General features: G+C 32.4%; 1 protein-coding gene across 2 annotated transcripts; it reads left to right on the top strand.

The window, feature by feature from the left end:
- Positions 1-7,403: 7,403 nt before the first annotated feature.
- LOC136974078 (SUMO-specific isopeptidase USPL1-like) lies at positions 7,404-24,499 on the top strand. 2 transcript variants are annotated; one of them, XM_067268857.1, is made up of 4 exons: positions 7,404-7,418; positions 7,520-7,631; positions 13,343-13,453; positions 23,746-24,499. In XM_067268857.1, the coding sequence occupies exons 2-4, from the start codon at positions 7,602-7,604 to the stop codon at positions 24,277-24,279; spliced, it is 675 nt and encodes a 224-aa protein (XP_067124958.1). In that variant the 5' UTR covers positions 7,404-7,418; positions 7,520-7,601; the 3' UTR covers positions 24,280-24,499. The 2 variants fall into 2 exon arrangements, with proteins under 2 accessions (XP_067124958.1, XP_067124959.1); XM_067268858.1 differs by lacking the exon at positions 7,404-7,418 and having other exon boundaries at positions 7,505-7,631.
- The last annotated feature ends 3,365 nt before the right edge of the window (positions 24,500-27,864 follow it).

Here is a 27,864-nt window from a genome sequence, read left to right as displayed (position 1 = left end):
TGATTTTAATTTACAAACTTTTCCAAAGTTTGAAGATGTCAAATGCAACAAATGTTCCTTCTTCCAAACTGCACTTTTTCATTGTAATCTGGTCTCTTTTTCCAAATGTTTTATGTACTCCCTACTTGCTTCAGTTACATGTAAAGCACTTAAAAAACATTTCAGACATTGTGCTTTTGCAATAATCATGATCTGATTCTAAAGCCCTCATGTTTGCTGGTTGCCTTAATTGCAATATCGGTATTGCACAACCACTTTGCATGTTCATTGCCAAATTAATAACAAAGTTTGTATAATCAGGGATTGTACTGCCAGATGGTCTGGGGTCAAATTTTATGTCTTCCAATAATTTTCTTTTCATTCCTCTCTTCTTAAATAAATGAAATGGAAGCTCACTAGCCTTAACTGGGGAACCTTTATGTTGGCGGGTAGGCTGATGGAATGTTTGCAGAACCTGTGTGCATGTTTTGTGACACTTATATGTGCCTGTTCTTCCATATTCTTCTATTGCCAATAGTGTTACACATACATGTTTGCAATACGCTTTAGGCCCTTTACCTGCTGTACATTCACATATTACATTTTCTATAACCCCATCATCTGTAATTACTAAATCTGTGTAAATCTGTTCCCCTTGATTAATTCAGATTTTACATTACCTTTAAAATATAAAAAAATGTTTCTCTTTTGTTCCTCTTATTATTAATAAGAATTCATTAAAATACATCTGCACAGCAGACAGTGGCATTCTTTGATCTGACATCTCCATGTAGGCATCAATTGTCTCTATAGTCAAAACTGGTATTTGTAAACTTGGAGAGAGATCCTTATATTCAGATGAATCAGGAAGTTTGAGTTCAGGAGAGCTATCACAGGATATAGAAAAATTATGAGTTTCCTGATTCCTCTCATATGCCAGTAACCTGAAAATTATTGTAAACAAGTTTAATAACTAGTTAAGATATGATCACCAATATTTTATTTAGTTTTTTCTGTCTCATTGACAGGAAAGGCAAAAATTATTATTATATATTATATTCTTACCTTAATATATTACATATAATATAAAAATAAACAGTATAAGGTAACTGAACAGTATTGACAAGCACCTAAATATGGCATATATATAGTGTATGCCAGATTTAGTAAAAGAAAATGGGCAAAAATTCACTTGTACAAAAAGTTTATTGGTGAAGAAATTAGTCTTATTGCATTAAATTATTGAAACAAGATGACTTGTGACCAATAAAAAAGACATTTTGATTATATTTATTTTAAATACTCCAAATATTGTTTTCTCTTGGTAAAAGATTAAGATATATATCTCTTATATTGTCTTAGAACTTCATAGAAAGTAGTTTTGTTTGTATTGATTGTTGTTCTAAATTACAGTGATAACCTATTGGTACAGTTAACATTTCAGATACTGATATAAATTGGTTATAATATATCAGGCTCAGTACATGACCATATTCCAAAGGAAAAAAAATTTATTTTAATTAAAGTTTTGACCTTATGTATTGGTTAGACAAATGTGAAAGGAATCAATGAGAACTTTACTGATCTTTAAATGTTTTTATAGACGAAAAATGTGCATTTTGTGAAATCTTATTCTTAAAACTTTCATCTACTGGTAAGTTACCTTATCATGTAATAGTTATAATGACTTGAAATTATAAATGTAATAATTAACGATAAAAATATAGATGTAGATTATTTTAACTTACCTTTCTATTAAATCGGCTTTTCTACCAGCTAACTTGGCATTGTACTTTTTTAATTCTTCCTTTAATTGTACCGTTGTTAACCTTCCTAAAAAATATTTTCGTTCTTCCTTTATTATAAAGTAAGCTATCCTTCGAACGGAACAGCTTGTTTACAACCGTATCGATATGCGCGACACCTATGTCACGTGATCACTTTTTTCCCCTATTAACAGAGAACAAGATTAAAATAGTTCACTTTATTTTGTCTATTTAACAATGCATTTCGGATTGGTAATTTTCCAATTCCTCTTCAATGTCTAAGGTTGTTGTTTACAATATAACGAACAAAAGATTAGGTGATGTTAATATACTTTTGTTATCCAGAATGATGTGTATAGTGAACAATTTGTACACATCCTAATAGTGCAGTTTCCACATATCAGTCTGTTTCATTTACTGGAATATTTTCTTTATCTATTTTTGACGGCCAAATGCAACCCTTCTTCCATTTTCCACAATTATTAGCTCCTTATTACCTCTTAGAAGGATTTTAACTTCAACAATGTGGTTCATAACATTAAAATGGTCATAATGTGGTTTTTCATTGTAAATATTTTACCACTTTAAACTCTGATCTTACCTTCTTTATAATAATTAAATAAAATCTAGAAAATAATTAAATTTGAGATAAAACAATCTAGATTTATATCACTTATCTAATTGCCTAAATCTCAAATCTAGGGAAAAACAAAACAATCTAGATTTAGATAACAAAAATAGATTTTTAAAATGACAATCCTGTACAACACATGGTATAGACTTCAATGTTTTGACTTAAGTAAAATGAAGGTCGATAGTACCCTTCGTTGCCACCAAGAGCGCTGTGTCTAAGGTCACAGCCACTCTATGTAGTACATACATGTTGCCTCTTATCGGATTGGTAATAAAATTAATATCTGAGATAAAATATTCAATTTAAAATAATTTCGAGCAAAATAAAAGAAAGATTATTTACAAAATACTAAAGAAATTTTATCTGTTGAATCAATAAAATAAAATATTATCTATATTGACGTCGACGATATTTCCTAGTTCCTCGTAAATGTTCACAACAATAAGAGATTTTAAAATTTATAACATACAGATATCTCTATATAACAAGGTAGTTAGGTTCCAAAAAAGTGCCGTGTTATGCGAATATGTGCTACACGAAACAAAGAACTAGTACAAAACATAGGGTTATCTTCCAAAAGTTAGGAAACGTATACTAGTCTTTTTCGTAATTAAAGAAAATGTGTTTATTACAGTAATTCACTAACAATCACAATCAATAGTATTGCACGTCAACATTTTTCTTGACTGATAAACACCGTTAAACGAGGGCATTTTCTTTTTGGCGAAATATCGTCATCTTGTACGCTTTCCTGTTGACCTTAATCTGAAGTATCGATAACATCTTGATTTTTCTCTATTTTTTCATAAAACCTGATATTTTCATTTGCTTGCTTTTCCTAAGAGATCTTAAAAGTTTAAAACAATTAAACTTTTAATTTATTCCGTAAAAATACAACACGGCGACATTCTTTCGGTCTTCGTGTAGATTACTATCATCAATGATAACGGCAATTGATTTATAGGAAAGCTGGAATTGGAAGCTAGAACAATGAAAAAGAAAAATTCTACTGTACAATCAACTCTCATTAAAGAAAGCCGGACGAAAGGCGAGAAACGACATTGAAATTTTAAATATTTTAAGTCTATGGGAAAATATAGGGCAAAACCATGTTTACTTGAATAAAAAATATATCGAATGACGGTGTTTGCACTTAAAAAATATGATGTTTTGTAAGGAAATGTCTCCAATTCTCAAACTGTGTTAGAGAGAAACCGTGTTGTAAGAATGCTATGTTTTACGAGGATACTTATATATCAAATTAACAGGATATCTATTCTAATATTCGTGGGTTCAGTAACGATCATTTCTAAGATGGCTTTTTTAATCACACTCATCATGGCCCGGTCTGTTAATTGATGATCTTAGAGATTAGCAATACTGAAATACGAGCGAGATTTGTGCGCAGATAATTTCTTACCATAATAAATTTACAGAGGTTTAACAGAAAAATTCATCACAAAGCGATTATCAATATCAATATCAATATCTTTATTCACAAAAAGGGGATTATCCCTGTTGCAGGGGGTTGTACAAAATTGACTTATAAATTTTCGAATCACAAAGCGATTATTGATGCGAATGGGCGCGTTTTTTTATGCAGCGAAAGTGTAGCGAAATGACGTCACGAGCAGCGCTGGCCATTTAGAAACGGGTTTCAGAGGATTAGCTGTAAAGCGCTTCTCGAGCGCTGCATAAAAAAACGCGCCCAATGTGTAAAATTCCATTTATACCATGCAAGTTGTGATTACCAGAGCCCCTTCGGCCGCCGCCAATTTAAAGCGTTTTAATCTTTAAAATTGGCGTTTCCACTTCCCGGGACGAGGACCGAGGGGTTGGATTTGTGGGAAGCGAGTGTTCGGGTTGTTTCATTGTGTCGAATTACAGAAAACTTACACTTACACGCAATTGTGCGACAATTCCAGTAAAGGTTAAACGGTGTATATTTTCGTGTACAGTGATGTTGTGTCCGTGTGTATGTGTGTGATCGAAGAACATCTTTCGGCGTGTCTAAAAACAGAAAAACAGTAAATTACGATGCAAGAATAAGATATGTAGAGAAAGAAAATGAAAGAGTTCTTACCATCGGTGATTTCGGCAAATATTCGCTTGTACGATAAACGGCTGCTTCGTCCTCTTCGTGGTAAAGTTGGAGAGGGAAATTCTTATCCTCTCCCAAATGTTCCTAGAAAACACAAAGACATTGAGAAAGCGAGAAGTTCATTTATTACCTAAGCTCAACATTATTACCTTTATCAAACAGTGTTATGAGAAGAGCGAAGGACCTGACCTAGCCTAGCCTAACCTCACCCTAACAGGAAGCTCAATCCTCATAACAACTGTTCGGGAAGAAAGGTCGGCCGAATGTCGCGTTCGGTGAGTAAACGTGTCACGTCCGGGTGGTCACAATCGAGAGTCAAATCCGTTGTCGTCGACTGAGTGTCACGTTTGGGAGACAAGTCCGTGGGTCAAGTCCGGGTAGGAGACAGTCACTTCCGGGAAAAAGTGTCGAGTCCGGGTAAAAAGTGTCTAATCCGGTAAGGATTAAATAGGAAAACGAATTTAAAAAAAACCTCTTGCATCAGAAGTTAGTACTGTACATTAAATTTAAGGTTTTAGTTTAAACGTTAGTATGACAAGAGGAAAAAAATTTAAAAACATCTTGTCTTCTTATCCTACGTTAGTAAATTGAAACTAAAACCTTAAATTTAAATGTTACTTCAGAAATAGCAAAGGAAAAAGTCGTTTACATCTCTTGCCAAGCGACGCTTTTTCCTTTGCATCCTTGCCCACACCGAACGAGAGGATCCCACTCGTTGGAAAAGGGAGGAATGATCGAAACATTCCTCCCCTCCCAGTGCGCAAAGATGATGTCGTCAACATGGAGACATTTCACTTTTCTGAACAAGTCCGAACAGCGAAATACCTCCTCTCCGTTCAACGCGGAACAGAGAATGCTGTTGACACCTGCCATTCCTGAAGTCGATCCCGTGAAGGAAGAATCCCTTCCGCAATCGATGGAACAGAGTTCCTCTCCTCGCTCAAAGGGGTGAAAGGCCCTCTCTTCATCGATTGCGGAAGGATTCTTCCTTCACGGGATCGACTTCAGGAATGGCAAATACAGCTTTTCACATTTCATCTTCTTGGGCCGCGCCACCGCCAAAACCGCCAGCTCTTCACTCTGCAAAGAAACAATATATATATATTAATGGGATTTAGATATACTTAACGCAGAAAAAGTTCAAGATTATACCCGCGACGAATCGGAATTCGGATAGCTCGCGTTAGATCCTACCGGAAATTGCTAGAACGTTCCAACTGTATTTGCAGTAGAGACGACAGACCCGAAACGAAGAAACTCTCTTACGTGTAATTTGTATTTGTACGACAGAAAAATAAAGACACGCCGCACGTAGCCATACGGAAAAGGCACTCGAGCCCAAGTCGTAACAAGTGTTTCGTTATACAGCAAATTACCCTAACGTGTACTCACATAAACGCAACGACGGCATTTAAAAAAGTTTCGTGCAAAGAAATTGCGAACGAGTCGTCCAAAACACAAGACAAACGTCCGAAGATGCGAAACGTGCCCAAATCCGAACTCGCCATTCGGGACACGAACGTTTAAGTGGCACAAAGCATTGACAGAGGGTTACGTAAGTGTGGAAGATCGATTGCACTCAGAAAAGACCACGGGTATACTATAGATTACTCCCTATGGAATTTCGTGTGTTTGGGTATATATCTGAACTCAGGGGACCGACACGAGTTCAACGATACTCTACTTTTGGACCGGAGACGAAAAATAAAAAAGTTATCATACTTTTTCCGGCGATCGCGCGATGATAGGGAGTCGCGTCGCTCTCCGCTAAGTCGGCCTCGCTATCGCGATCGGGAGTCCCGTCGCTTGCCGTTAAAATTGCCTTTAGTAGACGTTTCCCCCTTTTTTTACTTTCTTCAAGAACTACCGTGAATCGATCACTAGTTTAGCACATGACGGCGTGTGGTGGCGCCCATACGAGAGGTCAGTCGGGCCGCCATGTTCGCTGCCATAAGTAACATTAACCGAAATGGCGATCGCGCGATGATCGGAAGTCGCGTCGCGCTCTCCGCTCTCATATCGCGTGTTTAACGCTCCGGGAGACGACCGTAGTCCGACGTTACGGTTTGCAGACTTTACCGCAAGATGGCAATACTAGCAACTACGGTGCCGTCTGCATGAGAGCATTAAAAAAGTATGGTAACTTAAAAAGTGATGATAACTTTTTTATTTTTCGTCTCCGGTCCAAAAGTAGGGTACCGTTGAACTCGTCTCGGTCCCCTGAGTTCAAATATATAATCAAAGTCCTGAAATTCCATAGAGAGTAATCTATAGTACACCCAAGACGACCTCGTAGAAAGAGACAAAGAGCCTAAGGAAAAGAATTCTTTCTGTCCAGCCTGTATAGATAATTGTTAAGTGTATTAGTATTAGATGTGTTTACAGACAATTTAATTCTGGCAAAATAAGCCATTGAAAAGCGTTGTAACTAATACATAAATTGCACGGAGAAGTCGGAGGTCAAAGGGCGAAATTTTTGACCTGTCGAAGGAACATCCCATGCTTCAGAATGCCCTCTCCGTCCATCAATGTTACCAGAGTATATTTTAGTTAAAATTACCTTGAAATTCGTATTTAAGAACTAAATTAAAAATAATCGATTATCTTTAGATCCTCTCGAAATACAACATATCTTAAATTTCAAAGTAAAAAAAAAAAAAAAAAAAAAAAAAAAAAAAAAAAAAAAAGCCAATATTTTGTAAAAGCGCTTTTTGATATTAATATTATTTTTCTAAAAATCATAAAATATTTTTATAATAAACTGTAAATTGAAGAAAGCAAATAAAAGTTATTTTAAAATTATAATTCCACAAATATATTTTTTCTCACTTTACTATTGTTAATTAAAAAAAAAAATTAACCTGATCTTCTAGGAGGCAGCACTATTAGGATTAATTTTCTGCGTAATTAACAATAAAGTTTAACAAAGTTTTAAAATGTAACGTTATGATAAATTTTTAAAATGATAAAATTTGCAATTTTATTAATTAAAATAATTTAAGCTAATAAAAATTTCTTTTGAAACATCAACATGAAAAGAATAGGACCGCATTGCCGATCGTCATGATGTCGATTTGCACACCGGTGTTTTGTCACATGGTCGCCGTAGTAAAATCGCGCAATGAATGAAACTTCGAGTGTAAAGAGAAAAGTATATATTTTACTGTATTTTAATTTAATATATGATATATATTTTAAGATTGCAAGGTCTTTTACGATTAATTAAAGAGTATAAATTATTATTATTTAATTCATGAGTGTTGGTAGATAACTTATAAGAAAATTATAAATTTTAATGAACTTTTTAAGTTAATTGATTTGATATTTATTAATATCATGTTGTGATAGTAAATTTTGTAATTTTGTTTATAAAAACCACTAAGATCATCATTGTTAACTGTCATTTATCAAAGTTATCATTTATCAAATTCTCTTCATTTTTAATCACAAACACTTAATTTTTAATTAATTGAATAATTTATACTATTTCCATAAACTTAATATTGGTGCTATCATTTATAATTAATACTACATACATTTATAATAGGTTACAAAAATTAAACTCTAGAAATGATCATGTTTAAAGTAGTATTTTTTTGTTTTATGTATGAAATGTAAACCATGTTAAGTTAATCTTTTTTGTAAACATTTTGTATTGATGCATTATATTTCTTAAAGTAAGGTAGCTTAAAATGCAAGAGAAATTTCATTTTTTTTTTTTGTGAATTTATATGCAAATATTCATCATAAAATTATGTAAAAGTTGAGTTAAACATTTAACAGAGACTGTGTAATTGGTGACGTGTTGTATTTTGAATTTTATTCATTCCCAGAGACTGTTCAAACTCTGAATTGTTTAAAGTTAAAATCAATTTTTTTTCATTAGAAATAATGGAAAGTGAATTAATCCATTCCCAGACCTTAAACAATACACATTTTGATAAACTTAAACAGCAAAATGAACAGGAAAAGATGCAAATAAACATTACTCAGTTTTACCCTTTTTTTTTTTTTTTACTTCATTCGTAAACGTATTCCGAAAAGTTATCATTTTATCTTAGAAAATAATTCTTAATTTGAGAAAAGAAATTTTTTGAAAAAAAAAGCTAGTTTCAATTTTATTGGGGAAGTTTTACAATTCTTTGCTAAATTTCTTTTCATATCCTCCTCATACACACCGGGATGTATATTAGATAAATACAACACTTACTTGAGCCTGTGACCGGTGTGAAAATAAACAAAATCAAATCAACAAATGTTTTCCGAACACCTTCCGTGTCCTTCCTCAGGTTAAAACGGCCGGATTCTTTTTTATAACACCGTTCCGAACTTTTAAAAATGAATTTGAACGATGATAGTTCAATTGCGTAATGTCCATCGCGCAAGCGCTGTATCCGTCGTGTTCCCTACTGTTCTGAATCGTCTTTCTCCTGCGTGTTTAGATATTCTTGCGTTGCATTCTTTTTTAATCTTAGGGTCACATGACCCCATGTGTCATCGGATCTCAATCAAACCTCAGGCATCCTCTTGTAATAAAGCTTGCCGAGCAAGCGAAAGAGCCATCTCCTCACGTGAATTAATGCATGTCGTTTTAGTTTGCGCTTTATGAATCTCTATCGCTTCTAGCCATTTGAGGTGGTCTATCTGGGGTGTTTTGATTATTAGCATGGCTCCCGCAAAGTTCACATTAATGCCCAGTTCAGAAGCATACACCGTGAGTGACATGGTAGCTCTGTTATATCATATATCTGCCTTGTGCTCTGTTATATCGTATATCTGCTTTGTGCACCAGCACGTCCTAATAGAGAGACCTTGACATCCTCGATACCAGATTTAGAGCTATTGATAAGAGGCCTCACTGACATTCAGAAAGAATACTATAAATGGGATAGATGGGTAGCCACCCTCAAAATTAAAAACAACAGGGACTCCAAGGAAGTTCTAGATCTGAGAGAAAACTTCAAACACACAGTTAGATGGGCACGTCTAAACAATGTCACGATCATCAGAGCTGACAAAACCAGGAACATGGTAATCATGAAAAGGGAAACAAACAAGAAAGGGCTGCTAGAATACATAGACGCAACACAATGCAATGAAGTTGGAAGTAGCTGGGTAGAGAAACTACATTCACGAGTTAAGCGCTTATCTTGTTCGAAATTGGCCAAGAAGCTAGAACTAAAGAACATCACAATGGATACCCCAGACGTACCCAAATTATTTGCGTTCACGAAAACGCACAAAGAAGGCCAACAATTTCGTCCGGTTGTAGATAAAGCCAAGGCTCCCACCCGTAAGTTGGAGAAAACGATCCACAACATAATTGTGCCACACCTAAGTGGTTATCAGTTTACCATCTCTAATCCTGAAGAATTAATCAATCAGTTAAAACAGTCACCTCCCCAGCTTACATAATGGTGTTAGATTTTAAATCGTTGTAGCCTTCCATCAAGATACCACCATGGTTTTGCACACTTAGAGACTACCTGTTTACGAAAGTAAATGACACAGCCCTCCACCAGACTGTGTCGGATTTAGAGCACCTGATATGTTACGGGTCGGTGTTTCAATTCAAAGGTATAACATACAGACAATCGAGGGGTGTCCTGGTGGGCAGTTCGATGTCCAGGGACTTGTGTGTTAGTGGTGAGACAACTCGAATCCAAAACACTCCTGGGATTCATGAACGATATTCTACTATACAGACATTATGTGGATGACATTATTATTATATGGAAGACAACACCGAACTTAGCACGATTCGTAGGAAGGATGAATGATAACCCATATGGTCTGTCAATCGAAGTGGAGCAACACAGTGACTCCAATGTACATTTTTTGGATGTGGATATCAGGATCGACACACACAGCATCCATACCTCGGTATATTGCAAACAATGTGCAAGCCACACATACATTTCAAGTGACTCGTGCGACCCGATCCAATACAAAATAGCAGCCTTTAGATCATTGGTCAGATGGGCATACACGCACTCATCTACTCAACAAGCATTTAGGAACGAGTTGAACCACATTGAGAAGATTGCGGATATACACAGCTACCACATTATTATTCCAAGAATATCAGAGCGCCGAAAAACACGAATGAACCAAAACACACCTACAATGGCACAGGGTAACAACCAGGGTACGGAGGTGGAGAGAATATCCCTCACATACAACCTGACCTTGAAATCCATATACACATCTATCGCCAAAAGACGTAAGGTCACCATTGCTTACAGGAGATGCCCAACTATACGTTGTAACAACTACAGTTTGTTACATAATGGAAAGGACCCATCTGACCTGAGTAGAATGCCGGGCGTCTACCGAATCCCGATGAGAGATGAGAGGTTTAATAGGGATCTGATCTATATAGGATCGATGAAACACTCGATGGAAATCAGAGTTAAAGAGCACAAGGCAGATATACGATATAACAGAGCTACCATGTCACTGTCATGGTGTATGCTTCTGAACTGGGCGTTAATGTGGACTTCGCAGAAGCCACGCTAATAATCAAAACACCCCAGATAGACCACCTCAAATGGCTAGAAGCGATAGAGATTCATAAAGCGCAAACTAAAACGACATGCATTAATTCACGTGAGGAGATGGCTCTTTCGCTTGCTCGGCAAGCTTTATTACAAGAGGATGCCTGAGGTTTGATTGAGATCCGATGACACATGGGGTCATGTGACCCTAAGATTAAAAAAGAATGCAACGCAAGAATATCTAAACACGCAGGAGAAAGACGATTCAGAACAGTAGGGAACACGACGGATACAGCGCTTGCGCGATGGACATTACGCAATTGAACTATCATCGTTCAAATTCATTTTTAAAAGTTCGGAACGGTGTTATAAAAAAGAATCCGGCCGTTTTAACCTGAGGAAGGACACGGAAGGTGTTCGGAAAACATTTGTTGATTTGATTTTGTTTATTTTCACACCGGTCACAGGCTCAAGTAAGTGTTGTATTTATCTAAAATTTCTTTTCAATAAATCATTTAAACTAAGATAATTATATTTGTTTTTTATCATCATAATTGAATTTAGTATTCTTAATTCATATATAACTAGCTGCTTATGCCCAGCATTGCTCAAGCTTTTGAGTTTTTTTTTTTAATTCTTTCTGCCCTGTGGGCATTAAGAGGGCCTTTTTAAGCAAGCCCATCCATTATGGGTTTGGCCAGGCCCACAATGGGGCAGCCAGGTGGTGAGGGACAGTCCTGACATATCCGAACAGACCACTCCTCGAAAAATGTTTGGGGATTATTTGATCCTGGTCTCCCAGAGTGGTAGGCTGCCACCTTGACCGCTTGGCTATCTGGCTGTCCAGGCTTTTGAGTGGGTGAGGTTGGGTTGAGAGAGGTGATAAAAACAATGGTTTTAGTAACTAAAATGTACATTTTGTTACCTCAATATTTACAATAATGAAACTGCAAAACACTAAAAAAAAATTTCTCAGGCTAAAGTTAACAAGGGTTGGACCCTGACACATTCATTCCCATAAACTTATGATTGTACATTTGCCACTTTGCCATGCCTGAACCATTGCACTTCTCTCAGATCTCATCAGCATCATCTACAGGGTAAGAGCTTTAATATGATTCTTAAACTGTATTTTTTAGCCTCAGCTGTTTACTCAAGCTAAGTCGGACAAACAGAAACCTTCTGTCAATTGATACAGGGAATCTCGTTAATTCGAACTTGGATGATTTGAAATTCCATTACTTTGTAATAATGCGATCAGCAAAGAAGTTTTCCAAAAATAGTCCAAAAACCAGAACAACTGTGTGCAAGCCATAACTCCATCTACTGCAAAGAGGAAACATGGACATACAGCTTATGGGTCTCATATTCAATGCCATATATATAACTTTAATGTCATTACAAATTTTTCACTGCACAGTAACTTTTAAGATAACCTCTATATGTATATAATTTATTTACTTATATATATTTATATATAATAAACATTATAAACTATGACAAAATATTTAAAATGATCAAGAAATAATGGTGCTATAGCTTGTAATTTTTGTTATCTGGCATTGGATTGTCTTTGTACTATTAACAAATAACATAATATGTAGTGTCTTATAATTAAAAAAATATGAAAGCAAGAAATAGGAAGGAAAAACAATGAACCACATTGGACAAGGCTTTTATTGTACAGAACATAGAATAAGATTTTCATCTGCCACTACATAACTGTCATTAATCATGCCAATAATACCACTAGACAAGTTATCTGTTGTATCATAGAGATGACACTAATTTCTTCAGGAGGTTGGTTAATGAATTGTGTCTTTTACAGTATATATGGAATTCACATATAATAGAGCATTGATAAATGTACCTTTTTAAAAGTGGATCATTTTCAAATGATATTTTTTCTATAGCTTCAATGTTAATTTTCTTAATTGGTGACAGTTCTGGTTCCTTGGTCTTTGTTTTCATTATGAAATAATCTTTAAATATTGCTCTTTTGTAAGAACTTTTAGTGATGTGGCATCACATTTGTATATAGTAGTAACAATTTCATATGTTTTATTTTTGTAAATATTGTTTAATAACCAAAGTTTGAATTAAAATTTTATTTTAGTTTGGTTTCTTTGTCTACCACGACAATAAATGTGATGATCAAGGATGAGAAAAGCATGGGGTCTTTTATGTGACTCTATCCCTTAATGAAATGCATAACTTTTTCAGTATAATTCTGGAAATGAATACTCTGTAATATAATGTTATTTAAATAATTATTTCATGAATACAGAATTAATAGAAATAATATTATATTCAAATATAGAAAAATAAAAGAGTCTAAAATAATTAGTTGTTTTTTCTATTTCAGAGAGAGACTCCAAAATTTTGTAAATACTGTTCAAGTGAAAATAATAAGAGGAGACTGAGACTATATCAGATAAATTTTGAAGAAGCTATTTATTTATGTACAAATAAACAGGTATTATTATTATTATTATTATTATTATTATTATAAAATATGTTAAAAACTGTCATAAAAATTGATTGATTCATTTATTCACCAAGTTATAACAATTGAAAACAAATTTAGAAAATTGCAAGAAATAGTTTCTAATTAAGCAATTATGATTTGACAGGTAGTATATGATTGACATCTGAATTTAAGGGCTGTGAGTTGGATAAAGTTTCACATTCTTAAACTACTACATTCTATAATTAAATTAAATTTTATAAAGAATTTATTTTAGGAAATTTTTTTTTTTAAATGTTTCTATGTTTCCTTGAAACATTTTTTAAAAAATAATGAAAAATAATTTAAAACATAATGAATATGTTGGCCCAAATTAGAAAGGATGATTTCTTAAAACACAACAAAGTGTATTGACAGATTTAGAAAAACAAAACTAAATAAATTTGTTGAACAATAAAACAAGAATGGAGTTTACTTTTTAGTAAGTTCTACAACAGAATTGTGCCATTACCATTACTATATATATATATATATATATATAAATATATAATACATACATACATACATACATACATACAGGTAACCCCTGTATAACACGGGAGTTACGTTCCAAAAAATTGCCGTGTTATGCGAATCCGTGTTATACGAAACAAAGAACTAGTGCGAAAAGGGGAGTTAGGTTCCAAGAATTAAAAAACATGCTGTTAAATCCTTTTTTAAATCGGATTTATTATTCACAAGTGGAAAGGCAAATACAAAATTACAAATAAAAATAACAATATACTGAATATTATACTGTAAGAATATAAAATAATTTATATTGTTAATTTAAATTAATTTAAATGCTTGCTAGGGGCGCCTCTAGTGGCCAATTTTGGCATACATTGATAGAATCTGGTTTTTCAGCTTTATATAGTAGACTTTTTTCATGGGTAAAATGCTTATTTATTATTTTACCAGAGGATTATTCAACCTATATGATGATCTCAGCATGAGTATCATCAACTAGTAACAGTTTTTATTACATTTCATGTTGTACGAGGGTTTTATTTAATTCCCAAACCGTGTTAGAATAAACCCGTGCTATAAAAGCACCGTGTTATACGGGGGATATTCCCAATTCTCAAACCGTGTTAGAGCAAATCGTGCTATAGAAGTACCGTGTTATACGGGAGTTACTGTAATATATTATATATATATATATATATATATATATATAGTATATATATATATATATATACGTATATATATATGTTATGGACCAAATGATTAATAGTCATTATGAATAATGATTAAAATGGACACGCAGTCTGATATATATTGATTAATTTATCAAATTGACTGGTCATTATGAATACTGCTATCACCTAGTTGGGCAAAGTGGTGATAAAACATTGAGGAATGATCATCCAATATATGCTAGCCAATTGGCACTTGCTTCTGAGTTGCGCGTGTGTATTGTGTTTAGTACCAAATTTTTAATTTATGCGACCAATAGTTAATCTTCTGTGACATTTTAATTTGATTAAAAAAAACTCCATCTTATTTCATTTAGAAATATTTATTTTTTGTGAATTATTTCAAAGTATTTTAAAAAGAACATGTAATCTTTTAAAACTAAGTACTATTAACTATATTAATTAAATGGTAAAATTTTACCTATGGGCACCATCATGGTGGTGGTTGCGACTGTTCGTGCTCCTGACGGACTCCTCCGGAGGGGAGCTGCCGGCAGGTTGTCAATTGTTTAACATTACTAGTTATTGATATGTGTGTTCAAGAACTATTGTGAATCAATAACTAGTGATGTTAAACAATCAGCCGCCTGCCGGCAGCTCCCCTCCAGGAGGAGTCCGTTGGGAGCATGAACAGTCGTGACCACATCTGTGATGGTGCACAGAGGTAAAATTCTACCAATTAAACTAATATTGACGAAAAATCAACTTACAGGAAACTTCTGGAATTTCATTTTTGGTATAAATTATATAAAAAATTAAATGTTTTTTAGTTTATTTATTTCGAGCAATTAAGATTTTGATGACATTTGAAATTACATAATTTTCTTTGTAGCATTTGCATCTATTAGATTTGCAACCAATGTTGCAGCAGCATTGACTATAGCCTTGGCCTCCAGTAAAATTAAAATGTTGCATGAGATTAACTACTGGTTGCATAAATTTAAAATTCTGGTACTAAAGCAATACGCATGCGCAACTCAGATGTGAGTGCTGATTGGCTAGCATATGTTGGATGATCACTCCTCAACATATTATTATCACTTTGCCCAGCTAGGTGATAGCCGTATTCATAATGATTGGTCGTCAATTCGATAAATTATGTTAAAACACTTAAAATTTATTTCAATGCTCAGTTTTGTTTGTCATTATTCATAAATGACCAGGCATCATGAATAATGCCTATATTAATCAATTGGGTCATAACATATGTATACATAAATGAGTACATTCCAAGTGATAGTAAATACCTCTATTCAGTGCTGTCTAAAGAGATATTTAGTAGTCTAAATGCAACCAAATCTGGTACAGTATTGTATTGTGTATTTGCTATTTCTGGACATGAAGAAAGTATTAGTATAAAAGAAATTACTACCAAAACTCACTATGTTTACAGTCTTGGCACTGTAAGCAATAAGCATTTTATTTTTATGAGATGCTCATGCTGTACTAAGTCCTTAGCAGTGGATACTGTTCAATGTCATGTTCATTCTGAAGATGATGGATAAACAATTTCTTTAATGGTTAACTGAAATTGATCGTTGATGCTTCACTTGTAGGCATAGTATGATAGTGTCTTTCAAGGCTGCCAAATTTGCAACATGTCCTTGATAAACCATATTTTTTAAGCATTCCTACAATCAAAAATCACACTGGTTAAGATTTGGAGAACAAGGTGGTCAAGTGATAGGAAATTGTTAGAAAAATTTGTGTGTATATGCAACAGATACACACATCACAGCTGCACAGTTTTGATGTAGTGATGAGTAGTGATGACAAACCAATCCCACATGACAATTTCAAAGCATTATGTTTTTATAAATTATACATAAATTAAAAAATATTTGACAAATTTCAAAACTTTGCAAATATAATTTGAAAGCAAGATACTGTAGTGAAAGTCTTAAAAGCCACTAATTATGTACTTCAGATAGAAAAGCAATCAACAAATAATCACATTATCATCATCTTTTTACTTATATAGGGTTTATGATAATTTCTGATATAGATTAAAATGTTAAATAAAGTAAAATTTGTAAGCATTTATTTTATTCTTTTACAATTGTTCAAATTAAATAGTTGATATGTGATTTAGAGTTAATAAATTTCAAATTCATTTTGACCTAATAGAGAAACAATTTACTATCACTTGTCTAGATCATGACTAATTTTAATGACAAAGAAATTTAATTAACTTTTAACTATATGAGAAACAAAAATATAAATGGGATACCAGACAGAGGAATTAAAAAGAAAAAAACACAATTAGAATGAAAGTATGTACGGCCACTTGGGCAATCTCAACTCTCCTAGAAACAAGTTGTAATAATGATGTTTCTAATGAGTTGTAAAGTTATTTGGGATATTTGGATGTGTGAAACTTTATTCCAGATTATAATATATCATTTTTCAAATATATTCATAATAGCAAAATAATGTTTCTAAGTGATTCTAAAAGAATACAGTTCTACAGTTCTAGATTCTAAAAGAATATCTCTGACTGTAACTAGAAGCTATTAGCTATGCTGGAATCTGGTAACTATAGTTTCAGCTTGCAAGATGTGAACAAAATTTCTCAAGAAAGCAGAAGGAATCCTACAGTTCTGAAGTCTTTTTCATTATTGACCAGAACAGCCAAAGATGTGTTATTTTCTTCTTGTTCTGTATTTACTGTGGAAATGCTGACTTTTTTATCTGACACTAGATATCTCTGATTGTTTATCTGAATTGATTCACAATGATTATGTAGGTTTGAAGGCTTTGGTTATGTTGCACTTTAGGCTTTGCTATTCCTGCAGTGTAGTGATTTAAGACGATGAAGAGAATCTGTTTGAGATAGATGGAAGAACTTCAGTAGTTTCTTGGGTGAGACTATTTCCTCACAATGGGCTTTCATTGATCAACTAAGATGGGCTTTCGTTGTCATCTTTTGTACGTAAAAGTGACATCATATTAATTTACTTGAAGTTTCAAAAAGTCATAAAATTTTATAATTTACAAGTAATTTAATAATAATAATAATTAACATATATTAATAAAATTATTATAGTAGAGCATCGATTATCTGACCCCCGATTAACCGACTTATTGATTATCTGACCGTGTTCTAGTCGGCAAATTCAAATGTCCGCTAGTGATGTGGCGCTACAATATTTGGTTATATCTTGGCTACTTTAATATTATTTTTGTTAAATTTTTGCATGTTTTAGCTGCAGCACTGGCTCGACCATGAAAGGGAGGCTAGTATTTAAACCAGGCCTAATACACTATACTAATAATGTATTTTTTCATACTTTTCAGTTATCCGACCCACCCCAGTCCTCAATTAAGTCAGATAATCGATGCTCTACTGTACTTATAATTTTGACATTTTATGAAATGCAGTTTCAATACTACATCAATATTATTATGTAAATTTGCTAATAAAAGTGGCATTTGTTGAGATTTGATAACAAAAAGAAACCGCTTCCTAAAAAATTTAATAAAATGCCTTTAAATTTAAAGTAATGGAATAAAAGTCAAGTAACATGAGCAACTAAATATAACTATAAATAAATAATTTTCATGTTATCAGAAACTTGAATCATAGCTTATAACTCAAACTGAAGTTATAGATATATGATTCTAATAACTAAGATCCATATAGGATGCACTAAAAATATCTGAAATATGCAGTATGCACTAATAAAAGAACAAACATGCAACAAAATTACTTACTTTCATCAAAAATTACTGGATTTGACTAATACAGTAAACAATTTTTGCATAGCTAGTTTGGCTCCCAACATTTTCTCATTGGAGTAATTGACAAAACAAGCTTAAATTAGAAAATTCAAAGCTATGGCAGTTCTGTAGAAAACTTTCATAAAGGGAAAAATTCATTTTCAGATTACAGGAAGGACTGGGGCAATTCCAGCAATGTCATATCTGTTTCAATATGTGTACATTACAGTAATACTTTGACTTATGCAAACCCAGAGTTATGCGATTTTTAAATCTCGTCGATTCGTCTTTTGTTTGAGCGCCATGCAACTCTTGATTCCTCCATCTTCCACACTATTGTTCAGCTTACATGTTCGGACGTGTCACGCGGAATCAACGCATAGCTACAATTTATTTTGTGTTATTTATTTCTGTGTTTGTTATATCTACGGAGACTTGAGAGACTTTACTATATCATCCAAACGAAGTAGAACTGATTCTTCTGCATCAAACAAGAAAAGAAAAACTTTATCTTTGGAATGTAAAGTTAACATTACTAAAGATTTTGATACAAAAATGAAAAGGGGTTACAAATTTTAGAAAATATAGACTCCAATGCAGAGCACATTTCTTCTACAAAACAAGAAATAAAAAAATTATTAGCATGCTATTAGGAAATTTTGCGGGAGAAAAAATCTTTGAGCTGTCAGACGAATTTGTTAGATTTTATGAAGCATTCTGCTTCAAAATAACTTTGGTTTATGATTTTTATAATATAATTTGTTATACATATGTACAGTGGTGATATTCGAAATATTTAACAAAGGGTTCGCTAGCAGAAAATTTTTCCCTGACAATCTCCGACAAACAAAATGGAAGTTTTGGATAGAAATAAATACAATACCTTTTCTTGCGATATATCTAACAATCAGTGGCGTATTTGGAACGTAAGGGGCCCTGGGCGAAGACCAAGTAACAATAGTATATTAACTCTGTCAACTTTTTTTTTTTTTTTTTTTTTTTTTTTTTTTAGGCTGAGAAATTTTTCATCCCAAATGGCACTGCTCATAATAGACAGATGTCATCATCTCTCGAAATACAATATCCTTTTTATTTCGCTGTCCATAGCCCGACACGTGTTCCACAGCCATCTTGTATTATCTCGCGCGCGTGAGATTGTGGGATCTCTCTTATGACTGGATCTAGTTTCGAGAACTCTCTTGAATCAATCGCGATTAAACCTCGTTTCGGTTGAGAGAGATCGCACCAAGACATAGTCCCCGACCTTGCTCACAATCTAGATTGAAATGCTCGGTGCGAACGGGGTACAAGGCTCTAGTTTAGTAGTGTTACAGAGTATATATAATACGTATATTTTAATGTTTTTTTTTTTTTTTAAAAAACAAAACCACTGAGAAATGTTCCGTGTTTTTAACAAGGTTTGGAAAAACTGAAAATTTTAACAACGGGTTCGGGCGAACCTGTGCGAACCCGCTGAATATCACCACTGCATATGTATTATCTAAGATTTTATTAAACATTTTTTTCTAAATTATTGTTTTCTTTAGTCTCCGGCCCCAATTAAAAAGCATTTGTATGTATTTATATGTGAAATTATACCCCAACTTACGCGAATTCGACTTACGTGGTTGTCACTTGGTCCCACCTATTATGTAAGTTTGGGGTATTACTGTATCTGATCAGTCATACGTTTGAAATATTTTGTATAGTTTAGAATCCTGGATTTCTTTGAAGTATTTCTGATAACTTGTGTTTTGTTATTATGGCTATTTTTGCATTTACCAGTTTTACAGAAACTTGGAATATTCATTTATTTATTAGTATTAGAACATTGAACATTAGAGCTGTTTAAATAAATTTTTTTGTAATCCCAAAAAGACAGTTTTGTTGTTAATTCTGTACCATTGGCCAACAGTCATTTTACAGATTTCAAAAAACAAGACAGAACAAATTAACAACAAATACATACATTATGTACTATACCTTTAATAGTAATCTTTGTTTTTTAACTTTACATATGGTAATTTTCTAAGAGAACAAGTAATTACTACCTCTCAAACAATATCCCAGATAAAATCATGACTTACATAAAAATAAAAGAAATACAATACAGTAAGTATTTTACAGAAACTAAAATATTTAGAAGTATTTTACAGTTTTATTTACACTAAATATAGTTTTTTAGTTTTCAAGTAAAACTTCATATTTTTTTGTTTTTAATCTCTGGGAATGATTTTCCAGAGTGTAACATTTGGTATTTTTGTTTTTTGGATTTTTATTTTTGTATTTGGTGTACAGTACCTAGAGAGATTACAACACTTTTTAGAAAACAGATTTGATTATTTTTGTGTGTAATTATGCTTGAAATAAAATTGAATTAATTTTTTTGTATACATTATTTCTTTCGTGTCAATCTGTTCAGTTCTGTAATAAATTCTTATAGAATTTTTATAACCTTTATTCAAAATAATTCTCAAAAAATGATTTTTAAAAAAAAAACCACAATTGGCATCTGTTTCCTTTGCAATCAGACACAAAGGTTTACTTTCAAGTCTATAAATGTGTGTACAGAAGGTGGGTTGTTTCATTTGACAATCTATTTTGTGTTTTAGTCAACTTGATTTTTGAACTTAATTTAATTAAACTTATCCTTAATATTTTTAACATTATTATTGATATTCTACATGAAATCAGTTGCTAATTTAAGTACATTTGGGATAAATATGCCATAACAATATAGCGTATTAATATAATTATATAAAATCTAAATTATAAACTAGTTTTTGTAACACACTTCTTTATTTTATTAATTTGAAATAAAAATAAGACAAATCTTTGTCTTAATATAGTATAAATATTGTTTTTTTGTAGAATTTATTTTAGGAAAATCTTTTACTGCAAAGTTTTAGATCATTCCTTGCTATTCTAGAATGGTTATTGTATCAACAAGGAAATGAAAACTGTATTGAGCTTCTGCTAAGAAGTTTTTGAAAATGCTTAATTGCAGCAATATTGTTAGGTTCAAAGATATTCACATTTATTTCATTGAAATTGTCGTGTGTTCATACTGAAACACTGCCTACAGTCGTGTCTTCCAATGTATGACAATAGATTGGAAAAGTAGAGGATAAGCATGTGAAAGATTTCATGCCTGAAGGTGGTCTGTTAGGCTGAATTAATCAATACATTATTAAAATAGGGGCTAATGTTTAAAGAACACTAATGATTTTGGCCTGGTTAATAGACCTTCTTTATGTGTGGACAGTTGAAAGTGGAATTGACATTTTCAACTGTCCATGTCTAAAAATGGCTTGTAACCTGGTCAAAAACATTAGCATTCTTTAAACTTTACCCACTATTTTAATGCTGCATTGATTAATTTGGCTAAGTAATGATAGTTGCTAGTTCATTCTTATTAAGATGGTCTGTTAACAAGATCTAGATTAGTATTTTTCTAGCCTTACTTATTGTTAAAGGTGTATTGCTTACTTCATTAAATTAACTACACTGACTATTTGATTTAAAATGCAATTCATTTTCTTTTAAGATTTTGATATTTTGAAATCAAAAATTTATTTATAAGATACCCATTTGTTTCATTTTAAAGATTAATTTTAATATGAGAAGCCTGTTTATAAGTTTATTCAAATTTGGAAATATGATTTATTTTTGTTATATTTTAATACAAATGATGGTTTTCCTCCATTTTCAGAGATATTTTGGTGTAAGATATATTTGGATAAATATTATATAATTGTAAGAGTGATAATAAATATCAAATAACAAAAATATTAGCTGAAACAAGTGAATATAAATTTGTATAATTGTAATTTAAGAACTGTCCATTAATTACATGTACTGTACAATCTATGGGAGGGAGAGGGTTGTGAAAAGTACATAATTGTACACAAATGGGTAGGGATGGGTTGAGACAATGTCTACATGGACTTTTTGTAATGGTATTAGTGGCATACAGTTTGTTCTTGTAGGCCTACTCGCTAATCATACCCTTAGAAAATATTTACAGAACTTTTTAAAGTCATTTTTTCAATAATGGGTAGGTCAGTGAACTATTGGACTGTACATATAATGAAAGGGGGGGAGATGATTTGCCAAAAGTACCCCATTGTGCACACACGGAGAGAGAAGGTCAAAAGTGACTCAAAAATTGTACTTGTAATTAATAGACAGCCTCTTAATATTTTTTATTTAAACAAAATTTCTATATTATGTACAGCATTTATAAAACAAATATCTAGTTAGTCTAATATCTATTATTTTAGACTAATATGGGCTGTTTTGAAAAAATGTTAACATTTATATGACACTGTCATTTTTAATGGAAACAATGGATATACTCTAACATGATGATAAATATTTTTTCACAATTTTAAAGTCATTTTCAGAAACAAGATTTAGTCAAAATCCATAACTTTGAAGTTATATCTTGTCAACTTATCAGTTCCTGTAGACAAATGATTATTGTCAATTGTCTATTTTCTCTTACATACAATGAAGTGGCATAATAAGGCAACAGAGTATCAATACATCCAATTTATTAATTGCCAAGACTTGTTTTGGCTACAAACTCTCTTTGGTTGGCTAAAAATACAATTGTGAATACTACAATGTTCTTAAAATTTTTTACAGCATAAGTTGATGTATATTCTTTCTTTCTTTTAAAATTACATTAAAATTAAACTTTACAATCTTGTATAAATATTAATTATTAACTTAACTATTTTAACAACAGTTTTTACATTTAATATTAGAATTTTGTTTTTTTTTACCTTTTTTGCAGTTTAGTAAATTATAACAAACACAACTATTACATTCCCTTGAATCGACACTTCTACACTACAAATTATAAGAAAAAAAATTGTTGTCTATATCAAAAGCTTGGCTTGAACATAAGCTGTACTTTACATATCTTTTTACCTAAGTCTGGATTTTGTTTCTGAAATTGGCCTGAAGAGTCATATTTTTATTCTTGTCAATATGTTCATGATTTGTCTTTAAATGGTCTTCAGAACTGGTGGCATATTACTTCTGTTTACCATATCCATGGCTGAATTAGCAAACTCATAAATGTGATAATTAATGTTGAAATTTGAAAATTCTTTTGATATTTGCTGCAAATCACCATATATCATTGCAAGAGCTCAGTTCATGCAGCAATAATCTGTCTTGCAACTTCAGTTAGTTGCAAATAAAAGAAAAATGTCTATAATAGCTATAAGTAATCACTACAGAAACATTTTATCAGTCTATAATGTTAACAATTTTTTGAAACACTTGATATATATAAAAAATTTATATATACATATATATTCATTGTTCCAGTGTACGTATCCATTGAAAGATGAAAACGTGATGGATTTCATAGTGAAACGCAACAATGACGAAATAACTTTAGTGAACAAAGTGATGAAGTCACCAAAGAAAAAAACTGCAAGGAAAAATAAAATATCATCATCCGAAAATTCATTGTCTTCCAGTCTATCCGACAGCAATAAAATGAACAATTTGAATGAAAGTTTATCATCTTTAGACGACAATTTTAGTGATTTGAGTTTTAATTTAAATTTATTTAATAACTCAGCAAATGCTTTAAATTTTGAAGATAATCAAGATTTATCTTTAGGAAGAACAAATAATATGCCCGAAACAAAATTTGATGATTGTATTAACAACATAGAAAGTATTTGGAACGGTATTTTTCACGAGGATTCAGTTTCGCCGTTAGACAATGGTAATGTGCCGAATCAAACGGAACAAAATACGACGAGAAAGGAAGAGACGTTCATAACTTTCGACGATTTAATAAATGAATGCGACATTACATACGACGACTATGTATCGAGGCCTAGCAATTGACCACGTAACCAAACATGGCTGGATTTCTTCCAGGCTATTTGCAGGATAGAAATTAATTTATTAAGTAGTTTAGAAGAAATCCTGCAATGTTTGGTTACTTAATTTAGTTCAATTGAATTTTATCAGTTTGTCCCTTAAAATGGGTTGTTTATTCTGTAAATATTCATGAAATCATTAAAATATGTTTTTTATTTGTGTGTTTTTGTTTGTGCTGTCGGAATATATTGCCAATTGCAATAAACGTACAGTACATTCTTCCTTTATGACTCCTCACATTATAATCGTCATGTTTATTACTGACAAACCATTTAATACAATAGTAATTTTAAATTATAATATAGTATCTTAGTTTTTCTTCGAATTTAGATGTATTCATCCAATTATCATTACTTTTCATTATACATGTATCGTCTTTTTCTGTTATACTGTATTATAATGAGAAATTACTTAATAAAATAAAATATTGAAAAATTGTATTTTTTTTCTAAATTTTATCAAATTTAAGACAATAAAAACTATCTTCTCAGATGCATATCTGTAAATTCTACAGAAAATTCTTTTTTTTTTTTAATTTTTAATTAAGCGTTTACTGTACTCGTAAATACTGAAAATTCTAGTAGTAACTGTATGAAAATATAAATTATATGTTTAATTGGTATGAGGCCATGCAACACGGGCGATCTGTCAATGGGTCGGTCTCTGGAGGACTTTCTGTGAGAAACTACAATATTTTCAGAAAGTCGAACCTCCGATAACGGCCATTTCTGAACGGCGATCTTTTTCCCGGGAATGTTCCTTATTTAAGTGCTTACTAGGGTTTGGGTCCCGGAACGTCTCGTGTCTCGAAGTCCCGGGACTTTTTCTAAATTGTCTCGGGTTCCGGGACTTTCGGGTCTAGACTCGAGACACGCTTGTCGAAATTGTATTGTAATAATTTTATTTTCAAAAGGTCATGATAAAGTTTATTAGCTTTATTAAATTAATTAGCTTAATTAAATTATAAATTTTTGAAGCTCAAAAATTGCGTAAAGAAAGCGTTGATTGATTTAAACATGTCAGACAAATGGAATGAAGACAATCTTTTGCAGTCAATCGTTACTTTATTGCAGCCAGTCAAGGTAGCTGTAGAAGCCTTAAGCCAGCGGTCGGGGAACCGGGGTAAATTACCCCAAATGGGATAAAAATGAAATTATTGGGGATAATAAGGAATTTCTCCAAAACCTAAAGAGTAAAAGTTTTCAATGAAATTATTGTGTTCCAAAATGATAATTTTATTTGGTTTGTCTATTATTTATTATCATCAGTGTAAAATGATTCAATAAATAGATACAAATTTAAACTAAACGCTATTTTCTCCTTTTCAAAATGAGGGGGATAATGTCGACTTACACAAATATATTTGAGGTAATGGCTAAAAAAGTTCCCCCGATCCTGCCTTAAGCAGACAAAACTCTTCGTTACTCACAGCCGAAGCAATAATTGACGTTTTACTGAAAAAAATTCAATCGACAACGACAAATGATAATCTGGCGGTACGGTTCTTTGAAACATTGAATGCCTGTCTAGAAGAAAGAAGATCACAACGGGTTATATGTTTGTTAAAATATTTGCACACTGACCACCACAGCTCAGTCTCAAAATACGGATTTTTTTCCTTCGAATTTGAATAAAACTGCACTTATTGCTTTTGCGGAAGATCTGTATTGCAGACTGAAAATATCCCTCGTATCCAAACGCCAGATTTGGAAATAATGGACGCCGAACCCACAGTAGCTCTACAGTACACAACGAACCCGATGAGTCGTTTCAAAGTCAAATGAAACAGGCAATCAAAAAAATCGAAGAAAACGTACCCGAAATTCTTGCAAAAAGATCAAGAGCAACATTTAAAAAGAGTTCTAGTTATTTGAAGCAACCGGAAAACGTACTGAAAGTTTGGAACTACTTTATAAAACCGACATCAGTTGAAAACGAGTGTGTTTTCGTTGTCTGGAGGCATTATTACAAAAATCAGAAACAGATTGTCGGACAAAGCTGTAAATGCTCTGATTTTTTTAAATGCCTATTTTATTAAATTAGAAAAGAAATCTAATTGACAGTTTATTATATTATTTGTATGACTAATGAATAGAGACTAGGTGATGATTATTAATGGTTAGTATGATTACTAAGTTGGTTTTATAATTATAAGATTTTACTATCAAAAAATGAATCTATGATTATAAGAATTAAACATACGAATTGTTTAGACTTTAATTAACGTTATAAATGTAAGGATTTGATTTTATGTTCAATAAATGTTGGTTTTTACTAAAATTGCTTTTTTATTGATACATTTCGCCAAAAATGAACTCAATTCTAATTTTATTCTGAGAAGTCTCGAAGTCCCGGGATTTTAATCGTGGGTTGTCTCGTGTCCCGGGACTTTGAGAATGTCGAGACTTACCAAACCCTAGTGCTTACAAGTTACGACTCCAGGCAATGGCCAGTTTTTGTTTCCATCATTGGCCGTTATTCAGAAGTTTCAGGATAGTACCCAATTTAAGTTTTGAGCTGTCACCTTTATTTTCAGGAAGTATGCAAAAAGAAGAAGAAAATAAATAAAATCCGAAACGGTACAATTCGGTCTTCACTTATTAATGAAAATTGCCATAACTTCCAAATTTTTGCAGTAAATTGTTTTATCATATACGTTTCATTAAATTTACTTTTGAATTCTTTAATCTACCGCTCTGGGACCCGGAATTGAAAAACAGCAGACTGTGTTCAGTAATGAAAACCCCTTCCGTACATAATAAGTTTCCTTTTTCTTTGTCGTTCTTCTGTCCACGTCGTTTTTTGATGAATTAATAATTAATCAATGTACGAGTATATTTTTACTGTCGAAAATAATAATATACAGTATATATACCCTTATTTTAATTATATATGCTACGTTTACGGTCTCCGATAGAATAATATGTACTGATATTGGGGACATCAATATTAAAAGACTTCTATTTTGTGATATGTAGATATATACAGCCTGCATTTAAATACTTTAATATTTTTCTCACAGCTGCTGTCGTCTTTTATGTGTTTGCTTGTTACGCCTGTTTAAACTTTGTTTATGACTATATTTTAACCCACACTCATTACATTCCATTTTATTTAACGTAAAACGAGTTCCTCCACGTTGTCAGTAGGAAAAACAATGATCAACGCGCTAGTTTTACTAGAGTCTAGCTGCCTAGTAAGTACTAGTTCTTAATTATGCCGCTACGGCGAACAGCGTCAATCGCGACAACTGGATTTGTTCTCTGGATCAGGAAAAAGCTGACGTTACATATGCGCCACGGTGGGGAAGAAATTGACATTAATGTTCGCTCAAGGTCTAGAGCTCTAGACCAGTGTTTTTCAACCTTTTTTTTTATTTCCTGGCACACTTGAACCTATAATTAAATTTCCGCGAAAAAATTCACGTGATTCAAAGTTATTTTTGTAAACATTATCGCCATATTACTTGCCACTTAACCTAATTCTTTTTGTCTATATTTTTTGAGAATTAAATAAAACAGTATTGTTGTTCCTTAAAATACAGTAATA

This window comes from Centruroides vittatus, unplaced genomic scaffold (assembly GCF_030686945.1).
Source record: "Centruroides vittatus isolate TY-2023 unplaced genomic scaffold, ASM3068694v2 contig_341, whole genome shotgun sequence".
Lineage (NCBI taxonomy): Eukaryota > Metazoa > Arthropoda > Arachnida > Scorpiones > Buthidae > Centruroides > Centruroides vittatus.
The sequence above is the reverse complement of the archived record's forward strand: the minus strand, read 5'-3'. Positions and strand labels throughout refer to the sequence as shown.

What these genes read in the sequence shown, in the direction of transcription:
- LOC136974078 (XM_067268857.1), top strand. Translation starts at nt 7,602, where the DNA reads ATGAATGAAACTTCGAGTGTAAAGAGAAAA. An exon ending in CTTCGAGTGTAAAGAGAAAA is followed by an intron (nt 7,632 to 13,342) that starts GTATATATTTTA and finishes TTTCTATTTCAG; the next exon opens with AGAGAGACTCCAAAATTTTG. An exon ending in ATTTATGTACAAATAAACAG is followed by an intron (nt 13,454 to 23,745) that starts GTATTATTATTA and finishes TCATTGTTCCAG; the next exon opens with TGTACGTATCCATTGAAAGA.